General features: G+C 44.4%; 1 protein-coding gene across 1 annotated transcript in view; it reads right to left on the bottom strand.

Annotated features, from left to right (window-relative positions):
* Positions 1-4118: 4118 nt before the first annotated feature.
* The window catches only part of LOC120909286 (calcium homeostasis endoplasmic reticulum protein), a 61199-nt gene continuing 42378 nt past the window's right edge, over positions 4119-22939 (bottom strand). The window contains exons 15-20 of the mRNA XM_040321028.1: positions 21263-21412; positions 11705-11821; positions 10600-10697; positions 8602-8787; positions 5312-5362; positions 4119-4804 (exon numbers count right to left, since the gene is read on the bottom strand). Of these exons, the coding sequence (XP_040176962.1) occupies positions 4767-4804; positions 5312-5362; positions 8602-8787; positions 10600-10697; positions 11705-11821; positions 21263-21412 (640 nt within the window). The 3' untranslated portion in view covers positions 4119-4766. The remainder of the gene's footprint in view (positions 4805-5311; positions 5363-8601; positions 8788-10599; positions 10698-11704; positions 11822-21262; positions 21413-22939) is intronic.

A 22939-nucleotide genomic window follows, 5' to 3' on the forward strand; every position in this document is an offset into this window, starting at 1 on the left:
ATAGATCAGAACATTCTTTCAAGATTACGAGGAGCAGCGATAGGATCTTTTACGATATCCGATCATGCGCCAACCAATTGCAGTATAGAATGGGGAGAAAGGGGGCCACGAGAATGGAATTGGAGAGTTAATGAGACACTCTTAAAAGATCCGGATTATGAGAAGCAGATAGCTAGGGAATTAGACAATTTCTTCTCTATTAACGACTCAGATGAAACACTGCCTATGAATATCTGGGAAACACATAAATGCTACCTAAGAGGGGTACTAATCTCATTGGGGGCACATAGAAAACGTAATCTGAGTGCTAAACTGGATAGTCTGCTGGGGGAAATCCAACTTCTGGAAACAGCACATAAGAAATTACAGACACATCAGATAGGGGAAAAGTTGGCGGGCTTGCGGGAAAAATTAAATCTTATGCTAACGGACAAAGCAAAAGCCAAATTGAGCAGGTGTAAAAGAACTTTTTACGAATTCGGGAATAAACCCAGCAGGTTACTGGCGAACGCACTCAGAGATACGAGATCCCGCAACCAGATCGAAAAAATTAGAACGCAGGGGAATGTACTGGTGAGCTCAACACAGCAAATAGCTGAAGCATTTAGAGTCTATTATTTAAACTTATATAATTTGGAGAGGCAGGGTGGAAGAATTAATACTGCAGAAAGGGAGGAAAGGGCCAAGGAATATCTATTGTCTTCAAAGATGCCAAAGATACCTACAGAAGAAGCAGAAAAGATAGATGGCCCGATTACAGTTGAAGAATTTCTGGGAGCCTTAGGAGCATTAAAAGCGGGAAAGGCGCCGGGTCCTGATGGTTATACCTTGCGGTATTACAAAATTTTTGCGGAAAAACTGGCACCTAGGTTCGTTGCGGCTTTTAATTCGATCCGCGAAGGACAGAGGATGCCAGCGGAAACCTTAATGGCCGAGATTGTAGTGATTCCCAAGGATGGGAAAGATCCCGCCGAGTGTTCAAGTTATCGGCCAATATCCTTGCTAGATGTCGATTTAAAAATCCTGGCGAAGATACTGGCAGATAGACTGTTGCCGTATATCCCCGCTCTGATACACCCAGATCAAGTGGGTTTCACCCCGGGCAGAGAAGGGAGAGAGAATACCCAAAGGATAATAAGCACAATATATTTAGCACAACAACGCCACCAGTCCGTAGTTTTGATATCCGCTGATGCGGAAAAAGCCTTTGACAGGGTGGAATGGGGATATCTAAAAGTCATGCTATCACATATTGGTTTGGGGAAGGGCTTACTGAACTGGATCACAAGCCTATACTCCTGCCCATCGGCAAGAGTGAGGATTAATGAGAAAAAATCAGATCCCTTCCCTATCCATAATGGAACCCGACAGGGATGCCCCCTATCCCCAATTATATTTATTCTTTCCCTGGAGCCCTTTTTAAGAACTATTAGAGCAAACAGCGATATAAGGGGTATACGGGTTGGGGAAGACGACTATAAGGTGGCAGCGTATGCTGATGATCTACTGTTCACATTAACGTCCCCGATAACATCGCTCCCCTGCTTATTAGCAGAGATAAAAAGATATGGAAAAATTTCCAATTTTAAAGTCAACTACAACAAATCGGAAGCAATGGGAATTGAGGTGAACAGTGGATTACGGCATCAGTTGGCCGGTAGTTTCTCTTTCAGATGGACAGATTCCCATGTGGAATATTTAGGGACGAAGATACCGAGGAAATTGGGCAGGATCTTTGAATTAAACTTTATACCCCTGATAAAACAAATAAAGCTAGATTTACAAAAATGGGATAAAGAAACATTCTCATGGTTTGGCCGAATAAATATAATAAAAATGAACACGATGCCAAGGCTAATCTATCTTTTGCAGACCCTTCCCATAACATTGCCGATGGGATTCCTGAGAGACATACGAGCAAAGTTTATGAAGTTCATTTGGGCTGGAAAACCGGCCAGAGTCCGGAGAAATATACTGACTCTACCCAAAGATAAAGGAGGAGTGGGCCTCCCAGATCCAATGGGGTACTATGATGCCTCTCATCTAGCACGAGTAGTGGATTGGTGCACACAACAGGCTGACAAACCCTGGGTCAATCTGGAACAAGAAGCCAGTAGTATCCCTATAGAAGGTCTGGCGTGGTTGGGGGAGAATAAGATACCTCAGAGCGCAAAGAAACACCCGATGATAAAGGCTACACTTAGAGTTACCAGGCGGGCGTGTAAGAATACGAATCTGGTGAAATGTATCGGCCCTATGACACCTATCCTAGGAAACCCGAGCTTTGGGCCAGGGTTAAAAGACCGCTATTTCAATAACTTGAGACGGAAGGGAGCCTGCAGGCTGATACATTTCATGAGAGAGAACCACGTAATGCAGAACGAAGATTTAGAACTGGTATATGGGGAAGACTTAGATATATGGAGACGTAATCAGTTGAGAACGTTTTTAGGATCTCTGAAGACCCACGAGGCAGAAATAGGGACTCCGTCCAAATTTGAGGAAATCTGTTTAAAAAAAGAACCATCGAGGCATATGCTATCATATATGTATACCTTATTGATCGAATCAAAGGCGCCACGAGAGCTTGTCTTCATACAGGCATGGGAAAGGGATCTGGGCGTTAAGTTTTCAGATACTCAGAAAAATAAGATCTTTGCATTTATACATAAAGCCTCAATCGCATCTAGGTACCAGGAGGGGGGATATAAAGTTATGACAAGGTGGTACAGGACACCAACAATACTAAATCGTTTTTTTTCCCACTACGTCAAAAATTTGCTGGAGATGTCAGAAAGAGGAGGGCACCATGGTACACATATTCTGGGAATGTCGGGTGATAAGAGAATTCTGGAGGATGGTCTCGGAGACAATCCAGGAAATTACCGGGATAAACTTAGGAGACAGACCTGCGGCGTTCTTGTTACTCGACATTCCCATATCAATGGAAAACTATAAACAATCTCTAATCCGTCACTTGATAACAGCCGCAAAAGGCGTGTATACCTATCCTATGGAAGAGTACCGTCTCCCCAACAAAACTGCAATGGCTTAGCAGAATAAATGAGATACAGATGATGGAAAACCTCACAATGGGAATACAGGAACGAGAGGAGACCTATTGGAGGACCTGGACTCCATTCATTGAATATAGGGAGCGGAGCTTATAGGGGGGGGGGGAGGGGGGAGAGACGGGGGAGAGACCGGGGACAGATGCATTTCTTCTTTTTTTTTCTTGTTTTTTTTGGGTGGGGAGGGAGGGAGGATTTTTGGGTGGACGATTAACATTTCCTCGGGCTTAGAACACCCCCTTGGAGGATAGCAGACGAAAATAGCGGGTTCACCAAGGATAGGGGACCTGGGCCAGTACAGAGGAGATTAGAAATGTAATAGGAGGCGGAAATATAGAGTATATGAGATGCTAAGGTGAAGATTACAAGGAATGTTATAAGGCTGTAAAATAGAGTTTATGAGATGTTAAGGTGAAGATCTCAATGAATGTTATAATGATGTAGAGATTGTAAAAGCTGTACCTATTGTTTCATGTCTGTGGAAGGAACAGAGGAAAAGAGAAAAAAAGATATACAAAATAAAGAATTATAAAAAAAAAAAAAAAAACAAATGCAGCCATTTTCACCTGGTGATTCAGAGCGAGCAAATCAGTGTTTCAAAATAAACTATCTTGCAGATATATCAGTGAGAGGGATGAGACGACCCATTTACTACCGTCAGGGGTGCTTACAAACGATCAGCTTTTATGTAAAACCTTTATCCCAAAAGAAAAAATGGTTTGCTGTAACTGCTTATATAGTGTTAGCTGCAATTAGGCGTCAATTTGTTAGTTTTTCTTAATTTGCTAGTACATCCAACCCTCCCCCTCCCCCAGACTGAATGCTACTGTCCAAAAGGTGCCCCTTGCTGTGCAGATTCCTCCAGAGTGGGGACACACTAAAGGAGGTGTGCTACTGGCCAGATCACCAGGTAAAAACAGAGGGGGGGGGGGGGCCTAAAAAAAAGAAATTAAATTACATTCTTGGTTTTAATACCACTTGAAGGAATTCAGAATATATGAGGAACTTGGCAATTAAAGAGTGAATTGAAAGAAAAGGACAACGGTATACCACTGTTTCACAAATTTATTTTACAAATATATTTGTAAGCAGAGAAGGGCTGTTCACAAATAAAAAAATCATAGTCAATTGTTTCCACTTACATAATACACAATTACGCTGTTAAACACAAAATCAGCAGGGAGTAAAATACTTTGTTACATCCTAACTGCAAGAAAAGCTCAAAATGTAGCAACATAGAGCTAACACTTCTTGTGTGGAGGGAGATTCATGACAGTTTGCTTTCAATGCCTATAATACAACATTGTTTTAAAAAGTAGTTTCTTTGAAAAACGAATAAGCAAGGAGATTGCTGGTGAGCAGAACAGTCCTGATGATACCGGGGAACATTATGCGGACAATATACCATTTTATTGTGGTAATCTAAACATTTGTAAGGCTGGGCACGGAACAATTTTTCATTGTGTATTGAAAACAGGTCTGTGATCCAGTGATGAAATATTGTCAGAGATGCGTTCTCTGCATTTAAAAAAAAAAACCTTTTTTAAAAATTAAAACTTTACCAATTGAGTGGGAAAAGATCACCAGAAGCAATTCTTTACAACATATGTGATAAAATTCAAGGTCAGTTCCCAGGGAGAGTATTTACAGTAACTGCGACCATTCTGGTTAAAAGGGACTAAATGTTGGGTTAGGTCATTCTTGTGCTGGTGGATCCTGGCACTCCCGCTTCACTATAGGAAAAGAACAGGTATGTCAACCATAGAGATTTGTATATTTTGATACAAAACATCAACATTTAAAATTAAAAAAGGATGAACTACACAAAAAACAGTATAGACCGATTGGGGCTCCTGCATACATGAAATCTATAATCTTTTTAATAAAGTAGCATGCACACACAAAAATATGACACCACAAAAATCAATAAATTATATTGTAGGATTAAATACCAAACAAATGCTAGAAAAACATGTTGTGGGGGAGGAGATCTCAAGTGGAATAAGAATATGAATAATATACAAATAATCAAAAGGGGTTTATATAGGTTCCTATGTTGACACCAGACATTAAAAGCCTGTTAATTAAAACGGTCATCTTACATTTAGAAGCCACATTTCTTTGGAATTCTAGGTAAAAAGGAACAACTATGGTCATGCTTTGCTAAAATGCTGCTGTTAGAGCAAATTCCCCCCCCCCCCCCTTCAATTTATTAACAAGGGAATACAGAACACACTTACCGTTTCCTGGTGGACCGGAGCCTGGTGGAAATGGTCCTCCCGCTTTGAAATCTGCAATAACGAAACATGTTCCCTTCACATAACTAGGTCAGGATACAGCTCACCAAACCAGGTGCCAAAAAAATGTGAGCAGTACATTTTTAATTATACAGCACAACTAATAAACAAGGCACTAGGACTATGCAGGGATACAATTACACAATAATACATGCAGCCATGTTCAAGATGAACAAACGGTAGAACACAACATGCTCATCAAAATCTTCAAACTGGGCAACCAGAACCGGTGTTTTTGCCTCCAGGTAGACGAAATTGATGTCACACAGTCGTACAGACGCCAACACGTTTCAAGGGGGACCCCTCCTCAAAGCAATTTTTTTAATTTATTTGGAAATTAATGTTGTCTCAGATAATGCACACGGCCGATGTGCCCTCTTTTTTACATATAGTGTCTATGGATTCCCCAATCTGAGGAGGGCAGCAAGGCCCAGTGGAATGTAGTGAACAGAGACCTGGTTCATGCTATAGGCATGAACCAATTCCACAACACTGGTGCCATACTTGAGTGCAGAAAATGTTTACTATAAATTGTTCCAAGGCATGCGTCTGCATTTGTTAGCTTCTTGGTTCAACAAGAAACTGGACAGATGAGTCTAGGATGCAGGACCCGACTGTGGAAGCAGCAGATGCCCTGGTGGAACCACGGTATCAGTATGCCCAAATGTATGCCTTTTCTCTGCTGAATTGTTTACCTCACCTTCTTCTAAAGATCAATGCTGAGGATATTCCAGTTATTCTCATAACTTCAGAATGGCCATGCAGCATGTGGTACGTCAGCCTCGTTCGTCTGTTAGTGGATGCTCCATGGCCTCTACCAAATCGGTTATGTCAAGAACCGATTGCTTACCCTGCTTCTCATTTGATGGCCTGGCTGTTGGATTTAGTTATTCTGACCATGCCTACAACTCATAAATCTATTTCTCACAAAACTTTGAACCTATTTGGGACATTTCTTTGACATTGTTGTAAGGTAGTCTTTTTGTTACAACTACTTGTTGGTGATTTTTGGAGTTATCAGCATTGTCCTGTAGGAAGCCCCATTTAATCTTACACAAAAACAAGGTTGTTTTAAGACCATGAACCCATTTCTTTTCCCCCAACTCATTAATGATATTGTGTTGCTTTCCCTGTGTCCAGCTCCAGAGCCTTGACGTGGCAAGGACCAACCGTCTACATCCAAGAGCATACAGCTGGTCGCTTACACCAGCAAACACATACAGCTATATTCTGTCTATCATTTGTACAAGTGGCTGTAACCACCACCTGTGTCTCTTGAGCTCAGAAATACGCCCATATTTTTGCAAATAAGACCATATCAAGCTAGTTACCGTATTTATCGGTGTATAACACGCACTTTTCCCCCTTTTAAAATCAGGGGGAAATCGCCGATATCACTTTTTTTTTTACCAACAGGGCGGGTGGGGATTGGGCGGTGGTGTCATGCCGGCCGTCCCGCCTCTCCTAGCCCTGGGATAGTCTGCTGGCATACTATAAAGATTAAAAAAAAAAAACACTGCGAGTCCCTTCACATCCTTTGAAGTGTCATAGCCCGCACACACCTCATTCTCCCTGTTTCTGGCCACTCTCCTTCTCCTCCCCCTCCGAGTCTAGTTTAAGGTTGGAGGAGGAGAGCGGTCACATGAAACAGAGGAAAGGGATCATGTGACCAGCCGGAAAGGGATCATGTGACCAGCCGGAAAGGGATCATGTGACCAGCCGGAAAGGGATCATGTGACCAGCCGGAAAGGGATCATGTGACGCAGTATGTACGAGAAGTGACTGGCAGTGATTGTATTAAAACTTTAGAGTACGCTGGAAGTGCTGACCCAGGAAACTGGGGGGTCTCCTGGGAGTGCAAGGGGGCTCTGCAATGTAAAGGAGCTGTGTACTGTGCAGGGGGAAAATTCTGTGTAATGTAAAGAGGAGCTACATAATGTGCGGGATCTGTGCAAAGTGCAGGGGGGGGGGCGCTTTGGTCTGTGTAATGTGCAGGGGGGGGGCTTTGGTCTGTGTAATGTGCAGGGGGGGGGCTTTGGTCTGTGTAATGTGCAGGGGGGGCGCTTTGGTCTGTGTAATGTGCAGGGGGGGCGCTTTGGTCTGTGTAATGTGCAGGGGGGGGGGGGGGCTTTGGTCTGTGTAATGTGCAGGGGGGGGGGGGGGGTGCTTTGGTCTGTGTAATGTGCAGGGGGGGGGGCTTTGGTCTGTGTAATGTGCGGGGGGGGGGAGCTTTGGTCTGTGTAATGTGCAGGGGGGGGCTTTGGTCTGTGTAATGTGCAGGGGGGGGTGCTTTGGTCTGTGTAATGTGCAGGGGGGGGGGTGCTTTGGTCTGTGTAATGTGCAGGGGGGGGGGGTGCTTTGGTCTGTGTAATGTGCAGGGGGGGGGGCTTTGGTCTGTGTAATGTGCAGGGGGGGGGGCTTTGGTCTGTGTAATGTGCAGGGGGGGGCTTTGGTCTGTGTAATGTGCAGGGGGGGTCTTTGGTCTGTGTAATGTGCGGGGGGGGGGGGGGCTTTGGTCTGTGTAAGTGCATGGGGGGGGGGGGCTTTGAAATGTAAAAGGGGCTGTTGAAAGTTTTTTTCCTTAAACTTCCCTCTTAAAATTAGGGTGCGTGTTATACGCCGATAAATACGGTATATAGGACTTGCAAAAAAAAAAAAGTTAGCTTCTGTTATTTGGTTAACAAAAACAAATAAATAAAAAATAAAAAAGACCGGTACCCATTTCTATAGTAAAAAAATGGCAACATTTTGTATTGTATATGAAAAGGAAGTTTAAATGGATTGGATCAATTTTATGTTACCTTTCTTTAAGGTTCAAAATTGATAATTTTATTTCCATTTTTGGACTGATTGTATGTATAAACTCTCCATTTTACAAACAAAGACAAATGTTTTTGGTTTCAGACTTTCTTCAATTGAGCGGAGTAAATCGTTTATGTATATTCTAGGTTAAGAAGTCTGTAAACAGACAGACATTCTATAAAAGGTCAGCTGGTAAACACGTAAAAAGCAGTATTTTCCAGCATTTCAAGTTGCCAGCCCTTGAAAAAAAAGGAAAAAGCTGAAATAAGAAATTTTTTACAAAAATTGCTTTTTTTTTTTTTTTTGTCCTGATCAAAATAAAAAGTACAAAAATAGACACCCAAAACAAGCACCAAATGTCTCCTTTGTGAACAGACACCTAAAAAAGTATATGAAATGAATTGGATATCCTAATCTTTTTCAGTACTTACTCTCATCTCTGGCTTTCATTCGTGCAATGAAAGAGTAACTTTTGTTCCTACGGTAGTTTTCATAGGGATCATCAAGAGAGACTCCCACTCCTTTGTACTGGTCCCATTTGTCACGGATGTCTCCCCCTTTTATTGGGTCCTGGATACCCTGCTCATTAGCACCAAGGCCTCCAGCTCCACTCCACCCTAATAGAAAATAATGTTTTTTGTTACATCAATAAATTCAATGGTTTCCACTGCAAAAAAATATAAATTTTTTTTTTTTACAGATGAGCTTTTAGAGAGCATATCTACAAATCTCCAAACAAGCTATGAAATAATATATATTTTCAGATGAATTCTGTAAACAAAACTTTAAAATGCAGTTCAAGTAATCAGCTTCACTTTTATGACAGACCAACAGCAGTGCATTCTTGACCTACATTTTATTCCCCTGCGGCTCTGTTTGGCTAATGGGAAAAAGCATTAGCCCTGTGAAGCTAACAGGGCTTAGGACTCACTTTGCCTCATAGGACTGTGCCCAGTACCTAAGTGACATGAGGAAAGAAGGGGAGATAGTGCTATCCTACCCAATTTCTGGAAGTCCCGAGCATGTTTGTTCAGTACCAGAGACCAAAAGGGAGAAAAGGCAAGTACAGATGTGTTCAAAATAAAAGCAGTTCAACGTCACTAACCAGATTAATCACGGTTTTTGGTATAAATTATATTTCTACATGGCAAATAAAATTTACTAGTAGGTGTAGTGGAGTAAAATAAAACAAAAAACAGACCAGTGATCAAAGAAAGTGTAAAGTTACCTGTGAGTACTGTAACAATTAGAAGACGCTGATGTGAAGCCAAGCTATTGGCAAGTAGACCCAGAAAAAGTCCCATTGTTGAAAAGAAAAAAAAATGACATGTGCTGAAGAGGTTACAACTTGCCAAAGAACACATTGACTGGCCTATAGAGAAATGGCGCAACATTTTGTGGACTGAAAGCAAGATTGTTATTTTTGGGTCATGGGGCCGCAGTTTGTCAGATGACCCCCAAACACTGAATTCAAGCCACAGTACAATGTGAAGACAGTGAAGCATGGTGGCGCAAGCATCAGAATATGGGTGTTTCAACAAGAAAATTACCCTAAACACACCAGTAAGCGAGCAGCATCTTGGTTCCAGACCAACAAGATTAACGTTATGGAGTGGCCAGCCCAATCCCCAGACCTTAATCCAATAAAAAAAAAATTGTGGGGTGATATCAAAAATGCGGTTTCTTTGGTAAACCATGAAATGCAAAGGAATTGTGAAATGTAGTGCAATCTTTCTGGGCTGGAACACCTGTCCACAGGTGCCAAAAGTTGGTCGACTCCATGCAACACATATGTGAAGCAGTTCTCAGAAACAGTGGTTATACAACTAAAATATTAGTTCAGTAATTTACAGGAAAGCTAAATCTTCAGGAAAGTTTTTCAGTTTATACAGTAAATGTTTGAGATTGACAAAGAAAAATGCAGACACTATTTTTTCCTTTTCTTCACTTTCTGTAAAGCAATAACAAGTTTGACAAGTGTTCCCAATGCATTTGCATGCATGGAAATAAAAGCCATAATAAGGATTTTAAGCTTTACTCATTTTTTTTTAAACACACTGCTATTAATTTTTAACACAACTGTATGTGCTGTTGTTGGGGATGTCAATAATGTTACTTTTCCCTGCATTTGTAAAGCACAGGTCCGCTCTCATTTATTTTATTTTTTTTACTTAAGTTTCCTTTTATTACCGGCGACATGTGAACATAGCATGGCATAAATGTGCTCTACAATAAAAACCTTTAATATATACGAGGGGATAGACAGGTGCGTTCTACATGCCTATGTCCTACTGCATGCCTAGACATCACCAATTATTATATATTTTTTGTCACGACAGCTAAATTTGCAAAAGCAAAAAGAAAAAAATACTTCATGTGCCTGGATTATTAAAAAAAAAAAAACCACACACAACACAAAGAATATTCACCCATTTTTACTAGCATTTGGTGCCCCTTGTTCTCCTCCCCAAGACGGAGGATATTTGTTGTACTTGCTCCAGCTGTGGCACCCAAACCCGATGAAGAACTAAATAAAAAAAAAAAAAAAAAAAACACACATGTGAGAATGCAGTTGGCAATGAGGATGGCCGCAACATTTGACAAAAAGAACAATACAAAAAATAGTAGTGTCATTGGTGTCATTCCTTGTAAATGTGAAGTGTCATATTAAGTGTCACTTTATATCAAAGTGCCATGAATCCAATCTCTTATGTGTCGGATTAGAGATACAAAGATATACAGTTCAATAATGGGAAAGTTAAGTCCCCATGGTAACATGTGTAAACTTATTGTTGTGCTCCTGCTGCCCCAAATGAACTCTTGGAACATGCTGCAAACATGTTTAAGGTAAGAATGTTTAAAAAAATATAGAGGGGAGGACCTGTACAATATTTATATATATATATTATATAAAAAAACACACACGTTTGGAAAAAGCAAGTCAAAAAGTGTCCAAGTAGCGAGGGTATCTCGTTTAAATCCAACAAGGGGGCTATATTCGTCCTGTATAGGCATCAGGGTTTTAAAAAGGTAAAGATACTGCAAGGTAGGACATTTTTCTTTACAACAAAAGGAGTAAAGATTGCTCAAAGTGGGCTTGGATAGTTGGTTAGGTAGGTAGAGTGCATTTGATTTCTCAAAAATAGAATAGATTGTTAAAAAATAAATCTTAACAAAATGATTTTTCCAAAAAAAAAAAACACACACAACTTAGATAGGGCTGTGGGTACAAATGCCTCTATACATTTTAAACTATAAATTATCACCTGGTTCAATAAGTGAAGGTAGGAGATAGATTTAATGTTGCAATAACCAGTTTAAAAATGGAAAATACAGGAATTTAGTGAACAGAATATGTTAAAGCCCTAAATAGTGCACACTGCGGCCAATGACATTCATAACCATTTAAAATGTACCTATTATACAGTAGCTGGGCACACAGTAATTGAACTGATGAAAATGTAGGGTCCAATTCAGATACTCTTACTAGAAAAAAAGAAAGTATTTAAACCATTTGGTTTAACATTTACTTACGGAGGGGTAGCACTGCGAGATCTAGATCTGCGCCGTTTTCCAGGTGAAAAAGATTTTGATCTCGATCTCGATCCTGACCTTGACCGACTTTGAGATGACCGAGACCTGCTTCTGCTCCTAAAAAAAAAAAAAAACATAACAGAAAAGCCATTAGTCTTTCGCCAGCTGGTTGAAGATGATAATCATAGCGCAAACACCGTAAGAGGTAGAGATAATACACACACACACATGCAGTAGTCACCAGCAACAAAGAACTAGTTTGTCCATTAAGGATTGAGGAGTAAGGCTGGGTTCACACTACTACACTACTTCCATCCTACTTTGCTCTGCTACATTGGTCCTACATTTATCCTACATTGGTCCTACATCCATCCTACTTTCATGAACAGGATACTACTTTGGTCCGACTTCAATGATATTCAATGGGCCTGAAGTAGGATCAATGTAGGACCAAAGGTAGTACAGGGAGCATTTTCAAAGTCGGACCGACTTGTGTAGGACGCTACAAGACGCTCTCATAGGGAAACATTGAACACAGAGCAAAGTAGGATGAAAGTAGTGTAGTAGTGTGAACCCAGCCTAAGGCTGGGTTCACACTATACTACACGACTTTCATCCTACTTTGCGCTGCTACATTGGTCCTACATCCATCCTACTTTCATGAACAGGATACTACTTTGATCTGACTTTGTGATAGTCTGACTTGTTCTTTGACCAATCAAAACAATCTCAGAGTGAGATAAATTCCTTTTACTGCTGCTGTAATCACATGTCGGATATCAAAAGTCGGATGGTAAGGACAAGGCTCCTACTTTGGTCCGACTTCATTGATATTCAATGGGCTGAAGTAGGATCAATGTAGGACCAAAATAGTACAGGGAGCATTTTCAAAGCCGGACTGACTTGTGTTGGACCAGTTAAGACGGCTCTCATAGGGAAACATTGATTTTCACACATCATGCGACATGAGCTCCCAATGTAGGACCGTTTGTCGGACAAGTGTGAACCCAGCCTAAAGGAGGGAACAAGTGTTCACAATAATATAAATTAGGAACCTAATCAGGCATTATTCTTTCACAATAAACTTTACCTAGTCTACAAACTGAAAACCCGCAAACTCATTCTTGCTTTGCATGGCCTAAGAATTATTAAAAAGCTAAAAGAATAGAATACTGCCTAGGCCATGAAAACTATTCTGGGTTTTAAAATGGTCAACTGAACCTGTAGTTTAAATAAGCCAAGAACTTCAGGCCACTGACTGGAGAGCTCTGACTCAGCAGGGGGTGTGTTGGATCCACTCTGCAACATGCTGGCAGGACACAGGCTTTCCTACTTAGGCTGCAACTGTTTTCTAAGGAAGACATACTGTAACACTTTATACATCTTTTGTTACGATGCCCCTGCAATGTATTTAAGCCAAATCTGAGAAAAAAACACACACACACACACACACACACACACACACACACACACACACACACACACAGGAAAGGTCTTTTAACCACTTGACCTCTGGAAGGTTTTACCCCCTTGGTGACGAGGGCAATTTTTTGCTCATCAGCACTGTGCTACTTTAACTGGCAGTTGTTTAGTCATATCAATTAAATGTATATAATTTTTTCACACAAATATAGCTCTTTTAGTGGTACACACCACTGGGTTTTTATAATATAAAACAAAGACTGAATATGTTTTAAAAAAAAAAGCGATATTTTCTAATTTCTAACATATCCAATAAAATCCAAATTTCTAAATTGAGGCCAAAATGTATTCTGCAACATGTCTTCTGGAAATCCAACACTGCTAATGACACTGGCCGAAAACAGGGCAATTAAGGGTTAACTGTGGACGACAATCAAAGGGTTAAATGTGCCCAACAAAGGGGGCGTGGCCTGGCGCATGGCGGAGTAAGACGCTGACTCGTGAGCTCCTGCACACACCGCGCTCACGAACGGCTTTCCAACCGAGTACACGCCGCATCACAGGTCGGTAATGGGCAGGAAGGGAGGGGGAGACACTCACCATACCCCCGAACCGGGAAGGGACGGCGATATCGATCGCTTCTTTCACAAAATCCGCCCGGAGCAGCGTGACCCCCCTCCATCCAAGATGGCGACGGCCCGTTCTGCAGGGACACACTCGGCCTCCCAGGGCTCCTCTTCCCATAAGTCCTCCTCATCAATGAGAACCAGGCAGAGGGCCATCTCTCCCCCTGAGTCGGATGCGGGCTCGACCCGCTCAGCTTGCCATTCCCCAGAGTCACACCGCTCATATGGAGGCTGGGATCTTGAGGCCTACATAAAGGCCTTACCTACCAGGCATGACTTTGAGGCCTGTGTGCAAAGGCTAGAGCGTTCATATAAGCAAGAGATGGCTGAACTCAGAAGGGATGTCACACATAGGCTGGAGGAGGTGGAACAGAGTGTGGAAGAAACAGTCACCACGCTACAGGCTCATGAGGTTATCCTAAATGAACACACTGCTCAGATCCAGCAGCTTATGCTCTCTCAAGACGAACAGGAAAATAGGGCCAGGCGCAATAACATACGCGTCCGCGGCCTCCCTGAAACAGTTGAAATCAAAGATTTGGCCCCAGTAGTCATTGGTATCTTTAATGAACTGTTGCAGAAAGATAAGGAAGACCCAATAGAGCTTGATCGGATCCACAGAGCGCTGGGGCCTAAGAACCCCAACCCAGATTATCCCAGGGATGTGATTTGCAGGGTTCATTTCTATGCCATTAAGGATGCCATTATGCAGGCGGCTCGTACACAGGAATCTGTTTATTTTAACGAAACCCGCATTCACCTTCTACCAGATGTGTCTAAGCTGACTCTAGACCTCCGCAGAGCACTGAAACCCCTGACCGGGGCATTGCAGGCTAAACAAATCAAATATCGGTGGAGCTTCCCTTTTCAACTATCGGCATCCCATGATGGGAAATCAGCCTCCTTCCGCACCCTTGGAGATCTCCCCAAGTTCCTGGGTACCTTTGAACTGCCACAGATACCCCTGCCGGACTGGCCCCTGAAAGCCGCAACCCCTGGATTCCAGCCCTCCTCCGGATGGAAGAGACAGTCCAAGAAACCTAGACGCTCCAGGGCGGAGGCCCCCCCACCGCCAACTGATTGAGAGACGGAGCCCTCTGTCCGAACTTACCCCTTATTTTTTCAGCTCCCCCTTATTTGGGGCATGGATCGGCTGGACTGTTTTCCGGTAGTTGTTATGGTTTGAAATAGGTCGGAGCACCATACCACTGACTGTTCCTGATGTGCCTTTTTTGATAACAAAGTTCTTTATTTACTGTGTGTTACTCAGGGCAGCCTAAATCTCCCGTAATGGCCCCTTTTCTTAGGGTTGCTCTGACCTCTCAACCCCGGGCCCAGCCCTGACCCTCGAAAACAGGAGGGCTCCCCCAGCCCTCACTCACCCTCTTCCCTCCCCCCCGCCCCCTCCCCTACCTAAGATAGGCCTAGGTTTCATACTAGGGCTGCATTTGGTGTGTATATATGTTTCGCTTGGGACCCCTCCGGTGGCACGAATACGGAGGCACGAACAGGTGCCTCAGCACCCCAGATCTGCTGGGGCTTTATGCTCTTTTTCTGCCGCCCGGGAGGTCCCAGTTAACTTCAAACTGTCGTTACTTTGAATTGTATTATTTAACTCTATGCTTGCGGTGTGTGCGGGCATCTTGCCATGTGCTGACCGCGTTTCCCCACCTAGGATATTCAGCAGGCCACGATGGCACCAGCTGGAATGTTGCTAGCAACAAGTTTAGTGCGGCCCTACGGGCCAAGATTTTTCTGTGCGGTCTCTTTCTTTCTCTTTTTCTCCCTCTCTCTGTCTCTCTTATCTTCTATCTCTGGGCCCCTTGCCCGTTCCTCCCCCCCCCCCTCCCAATCCCCCCCCGTGGTGTGCCGGTCTCTCCCTGTAGCTCTCAGGTCCCCCCCCTTGTGCCTCTTATGGCTGTCCCTGCCGCCTTGAAGATTTCCTCCCTGAATTGCCGGGGCCTCAACGTACCGGAGAAAAGGAGACAGATTTTGTACCATTTTCACAAACAACGTACCCAGGTTCTCCTTCTACAGGAGACCCATTTCAGATCAGACTCACTCCCCAAAATTGCCAGTAAACACTACCCCACCTGGTTCCACAGCACCAACCCCTTAGCTAAATCTAAGGGGGTCTCGATAGCCTTCCACTCCTCCTTTACACCGGATGTCTTAGACAACTATGTTGATCCCTCAGGGAGATATATAATGCTTAAACTGTCATATAAAAACACGATCTATACTATCACTAACATTTACTCTCCCAACCAGGACCAGCCGCAGTTTCTCTCCTCCGTGATCACCCGCCTGAAGAAGTTTAGTACGGTCAACATGATCCTGGGGGGCGACTTTAATGCTGCTCTTGTACCCCATCTGGACACATCTACCGGTAAGTCCTCGCTCTCCCTGGCTGCCTTGACCAAGCTGCGCTCCCTCCTTTCAGACCTTTCCCTGACAGACGTATGGAGGGTCCTGCATCCCTCGGACAGGGATTATACCAACTATTCCCCCGCACATTCCTCATACAGTAGGTTGGACTATATTTTGGTCTCACAGACTCTACTTGACCTGTCACCGACAGCATCTATCGGTGTCAAGCTGTGGTCAGACCACGCCCCTATCCACCTCACCCTGGGGAAGATCCCCTTCTTCAAACCTAGGTCGTCTTGGAGACTTAATGATAACCTGCTCTCAGACTCGGCCTGTACAGCGGATATCATTCAGACAATTGCACACTTTATTTCTGACCACGCCCAGGACGGGACAAATCCCTTGACGAAGTGGGAGGCCTTGAAATGTGTTCTTAGAGGCAAATTCATTCAGCATGGGTCTCGGCTAAAGAAGGCTCGAACCATGGACATTAATCGCCTCCTCGGTGCCATTACTGCTTTAGAGGACTCACACAAGCGCTCCCCGGAACCCTCTAAATTAGTAGACTTGGCAAACGCCCGGCGGGACCTTTTACAAATTTTTGCGGACAGAGCATTAGTGGCCAGGGATAAGGGGCGGTTTACACATTATGCCCAAGCTAACAACTGTGGTAGGCTCTTAGCAAACACGCTACAACCACGGCAGGCAAGGAAGCACATTCCCTTCGTTGCTTTAACCAACGGAAAGAAGGCTCACAGTAACTCGGCGATCGCGGAAGAATTCCGACGTTTCTATTCGGGCCTATATAATCTCCCATCACAGATGACAGAATCCCCGACCAAAGGATCCAACTCCCCGGAGGCTGTCTCCTCTTATGTACAGGACACTGCCCTCCCACCTATTCCGACTGCGGAAGTAGAGGAGCTTGAGACGCCTCTGACGGAAGCAGACTTGCTCCTGGCCATTAAGAAATTGAAGAATGGTAAGAGCCCCGGCCCTGATGGGTTCACCCCCCGGTTTTATAAATTTTTCGCACCCCAGCTATCCCCATTGCTCGTGAAGGCCTTCAATGCTATTGATGAAACACTATGTCCATCCCCGGGCCTTTTACACGCCCAGATAGTTGTCATCCCAAAACCTGGAAAGGACCAGTCACTTTGCCCCAACTACAGGCCAATATCTTTGCTAAATATTGACCTGAAATTATTCACCAAAATTCTATCGGAGCGCCTCTCCCCCCTACTCCCTAAAATTATACACGGCGACCAGGTGGGGTTTGTCCCGGGCCGGGAGGCTCGTGACAACACCACCAAAACAATCCACCTTATAGCATATGCGAAACGCCACCACATCCCGACCTGTCTTCTTTCGTGTGACGCCGAAAAGGCCTTCGATAGGGTCAGCTGGCCCTTCCTAAGAGCCACACTTACCCAAATAGGCCTGGGCCCCAAGATGTTGGCACGTATCATGTCCCTATATAGCAACCCTACTGCGTCGGTGTTGGTTAATGGCGTCGTCTCGGAACAGTTTGCGATAAACAACGGCACCAGGCAGGGGTGTCCCCTATCCCCCCTCCTTTTCGCTCTTGTTATAGAGCACCTGGCACAAGCACTAAGGGCAAACCCTAGCATACGGGGCATACCAACCCCCTCATCTCATTGCAAGCTCTCCCTTTATGCAGATGATCTCTTGCTATACGTCACTCATCCACATATCACCATTCCCTCTATTCTGGCTGAGATCAATAGGTTTGGTGCCCTGAGTAATTATAAACTTAACTTATCCAAGACAGAAGCTCTGAATCTCTCACTAATCGCAACCCGTCCTGACGGCCCTGAAATCCAATTTCTCTTTCCAATGGAGAACTAAATCTGTCACCTATCTGGGGACGGAGATACCGGCTGACCTCTCGGAAATATACTCCCTTAACCATGGCCCTCTCCTGCATAGACTCAAACGCCTCACTGAGGATCGCCTGAATCTCCCGGTGTCCTGGTTCGGGCGTATGAATACTCTGAAAATGGACATTCTGCCCAAGTTGCTATACATGTTCCAAGCTTTACCGATAGCCCTCCCCTCTACGTTCTTTCGGGCGCTGCGATCAATGTCAATACGATTTGTATGGAGGGACAGCCGCCCGAGACTGAAACACAAGCTACTCTGCTCTCCCATCACTAGAGGAGGGGCAGGTCTTCCAGACTTCGAGCGGTATCACGCAGCAGTGGTCTGTTCGAGGATCTTGGAGTGGTTCCCACGGCCACTGAACAAAGTAGCCACCTTGACCGAACAAGATCTGTCTCCCATAGACCTTCGGGCCCTCCTTTGGGGCCATGAAGGAACACACAAAGCTCTCGCAGGTCTGTCACCCTTGACCAGGGACGCTCTGGTGGTATGGTACCGACGGAGGGCGACCTTCGCCCTGACCACTGACCCAAGCCCACTGACCCCCATGTTCGACAACCCAACACTCCCAGAAGGCAAGCTTGCCCACGCGTTCAATGGATACAGGAGGGACCAGTGGCCCACCGCCCGACAATTTGTCGATGCAGGCACGGGCTCTTTCGTAGCTGACGAGTCCTCCTCCCTACCGAGGGTGACCTGGCTCACGCGTATACATTTGACTACTTATTGTAGGCAACTTTATGACTCGAGACAGATACATAGGCCCCCGACGGAATTTGAACAATTATGCTTACTCCCAGAAACCCCACGTCATACCCTCTCCCTATTATATAAAATGATCCTGGAGCATATGGGTACTTCTCTTCCCAAATTCACCGCAGCTTGGTCAAGGGAGCTGGGGACAGACATCAGTGAGGCAGCCTGGCAAAAAGCCTTTTACTACACACATAAATCCTCCATCTCGAGTTATGTTCGAGAAAAGAACTACAAAGTCATATCACGATGGTACAGAGTACCGTCTACCCTCAGGATCATGTTTCCCTCTGCGTCTGACTCATGCTGGAGATGCAACTCGGCTACCGGTACGTATATCCATATTTGGTGGGACTGTGAAATTATCCGTCCATTTTGGACCCAGATATTTCAGATCTACTCAAACATGTATGATAAACCCCTCTCTCCCTCCCCAACAGTTGCCCTGCTGTCCATCCTTCCGGGGACCTTTAAATTTCAGAAACACACTCTCCTTAGATTCTGTCTCAGTACTTCTCGGCAATTGATCTCCAGACACTGGAAATCCCCCCTACCCCCGTCCCTAGCAGAATGGGTTAATGAAATGAACGGAGTCATGTTGATGGAAGAACTCCAAGCTAAGGCCCTAGAAACGCACGCCAAGTTCTCCTTCACATGGGGAATATGGAGGCACTACTCTTCCTCAGATGCGTTTAAAACACTACTTTCACCTGACTCGAGCTCTCCTCCACCATGATAGACCCAAGAGGATCTACAAAAGCGAAAAAGGTCCAGAGCCCGGAGTGACCGGGCACACCGCACACACCCCCCCCCTCCCCCCCATTATCCCTCCATCCTCATCTTTCCTACCCTTCCCCCTTTCTCTCTCTACTCCCTTCTCCGTTCTCTCTAACTGACTTTTTACTTCTTTACCTTTCTTCCTGATCATTCGACCTTTCACCAACAGGCTAGGTTGGGCCAAGGCCATTGTTTATTTTTGTGTTGTTTTAGTTTAGCCCCCTTGGCTTTCACCTTGCGGATTCAGAGACAGGGTCCTCCCGCTGCCTTTCACAAGATGGTACCCCTGAAGTGTATAAGTTATCCTTTTGCTTTCTCCTGGCCTAGGGCGCAGCAGGCTCCCAGTGGGGCGCCCGGGCGGGAGTAGATGACAGCAGTATACATAGGAATACTCGACAGGGATATATGTGTAATTATCTCTCAGGTCTTGCGAGGGGATTCATGTTATGTTATGATTAATACCGTGGAAAGTGTCTGTCTACTTCAGGGTAGTCCGGCCCGCCCGATGTGGGAGGACCGGTGCCCGCTTTCTTTGATGTCTGTCAAAAATTCTAATAAAACTTTTATTGAACGTAAATGTGCCCAACAAGTGTATGCAACTGTATATGTGCGGCTTGTAACTCACAGAATCTGTCTAGCTTCTCTCCCTGAACGAAAAGATCTCAGGGAGGAACAAACCAGACAGATCCTGTGCGTTCTGTTTACAAAACACAGTGGTCTGTGCTTTGATTGGCCACAGCCGATCAGCAGCTATACGGCCAAAATCATTGGCTGGAACCTGCTGACACTCGATCTGTGGCCAATCACAGCATAGATCAGCAACGCACAGTGTGCCCAAAACCCAGGAAGTAAGCCGCAACGTACTCCTAAATCACTTAGCCTGGAGCGGTCCCTTGCCCACAGTAAGTGCACTGTGGGCAGGCAGCAAGCAGTTAAAAGGGGTGATCCAGGCTTTTTTTTATGTTTATTAAAAGTCAGCAGCTACAAAAAGTGTAGCTGCTGGCTTTTAATAAACATACACTTACCTGTTCCCCTGTCCATTGACGTGCCGCTGGGAGCTTCATTCCGGTCCCCCCCATTCACCTCCGGCGCCTCCACTGCAACTATGGGCACCCGGCCGTGACAGCTTTCGGCTTCGCGGCCGCGCAGCCACTGCACATGCGTGAGCGGCGCTGCGCCATTTGATTGGACAGGCGATCGCCTGGGACCTGCCACGTGTCCCAGGCGATCGGCAAAAGGCGATTAGAGTATTCGCCTTTGCAGCCCCTTAGCAGAAGGAGGAAGTGGGACAGGAAGTCTCACTCCTCCTGAAGCCCCCACTCCCCGCCCCCCAAAAAAAAATGACATGCCAAATGTGGCATGTAAGGGGGCGAGGAGTGGATTAAGCGGAAGTTCCACTTTTGGGTGGAACTCAGCTTTAAGAGCAAGGTGCATGCATTATATAATGTATTTTTGTTTACAGAGCAGTATCTTCAAAAGCATACACTATTTAAACACCTTTTTTGTTTATTAATGCAGTTTTCAAAAGATACTTTAGAAATGTGGCATATTTTCTGGCTCCCAGTGACATTTTAAAATGGAAATAGTACAGGAGTTTTTTTAGTCAACCTGCAGCTCTACAGCCCATCTAAATATCCTTAAAATGTGTACACAGTCAGTAGGTACATATGGCAACAAATAAACTCAGTAAAATGTATGTACACTTCACCTGGACCTGGATTGAGAATATGATCTGGATCGAGAACGAGATCGTGACCGAGACTCAGAATAAGAACGAGAAGACTTAGAAGATCTGGAGTGCGAGCGCGAAGACGACCGGCCCCGACTTTTTGATCGACTTTTAGATCTTGATGTCCTACTGAAAACGACACAAATTTCAAAAATTTTAACAAATCAATCAGAAGCTAGAAGAAAGAATAAATACAGCTGCAACACAATAGAAAGGGTAAACATTGTAGCAAGTCTGGAATACTAATTACATAAACACATTACATACACCAGTTTCATATACGGCATTAAAGGGGTTGTATACCCCGCATGCACATTTTTACCTACCAGGAAAGCCTATAATAAAAAGCTTACCTGTAGGTAAAATTAATATCTCCTAAACCTTTATGGTTTAGGAGATATTCTCTTTGCATACAGCTGCTGACGTCAGCGGGACATGTGCTTTGAAGGTGCGGCGGATGCTGCCGGAACTCGCTCCAAAAGGGAACTCCCACGAGCATGCGTGGGAGTGACGTCATTGCGGCTTTGCCCACTCACAGCGCTGGAGCCGCAAACTCAGAATAAACGTAGAGGGACCATGTCAGCTCCCTCAGTGATGACCTGGAGTAAAGCATATCATAATGATCTAGTATGAGGTGCATATTAGCTCATTATGCCTTTGCCTTACAGGTTTACATACAGGCTTACATAAAACCGCTTACAAGAAAAAAAAAAAAAAAAAAATGAAAATACTGCACTGCAACACAATGGGAGCTTGATCTTGACTTTAAACTGTACAGATAAAGGCAATGAATATACACAAATTTCTTAATAAAAAAAAAAGAAGGTTTAAGATGTACATCTCTGATGATGAAGCAAGAAAAAAAAATAAAAAATCCACAGTGTTCTTAAGCTTTATAGCGTATTTCCACTTTTGCAGTCAAATTTCAGAAAACCCCACTATGCATTTGCTATATGTTCCTATTCACACAGAATGCCACACACACACATGCTCATGCAGCGATCACATGCAAGTGATCAGGACCTGGACACAGACTGCTCGCCTGTGATCGCTCCTTAAAAAGATTACATGCGAGTTGGTGCGATTACCTACAAGAGACAGCAGCCTCCCATTGCTTTCAATGAGGCTGCCTACTCACAGCTAATCACCTTGAGAAGAAAAAAAAACACTGAACGTAATCTTGTAAGTATGTTTGGAAAGGGGACTATTCCTGATAGTTTTAAAGGGTGTTTTATGAAGTGCTGAGAGAACCAGATTCAAATCCCTTAGAGTGACAGCCGACCACACAGGGCAGACCACATAAAAAGACACGCTGTACAAAGGTCTTAATCGAAGAATGGAAGGCTAGCAGTCTATGGAACAAGCCCATAAGCACCAGGATTTGACCCTTGCTGGTATTCAGGTTTAAATGCGTAGTGTCACACACGCTGTGCTCTTGTTCCCACCAATTCTGCATGAGGTTGCACCTACCAACTACTGCTTCCAATCACAAGAAACATGCTTTTTAGCCCCACTTAGTCGTTGCTGTCACCTACAGTGATTTGGTCACCTTTAGCCGCCTGAACATCTCCTGCTTCCAGAAACTGGTTTTAAGCACCAAGGCTTTGGCCTAATATCTAGAGCCAAGTTGTCCCTACGTAGCATCTTGACATGTCG

This window comes from Rana temporaria, chromosome 1, assembly GCF_905171775.1.
Source record: "Rana temporaria chromosome 1, aRanTem1.1, whole genome shotgun sequence".
NCBI classification, from domain to species: Eukaryota; Metazoa; Chordata; class Amphibia; order Anura; family Ranidae; genus Rana; species Rana temporaria.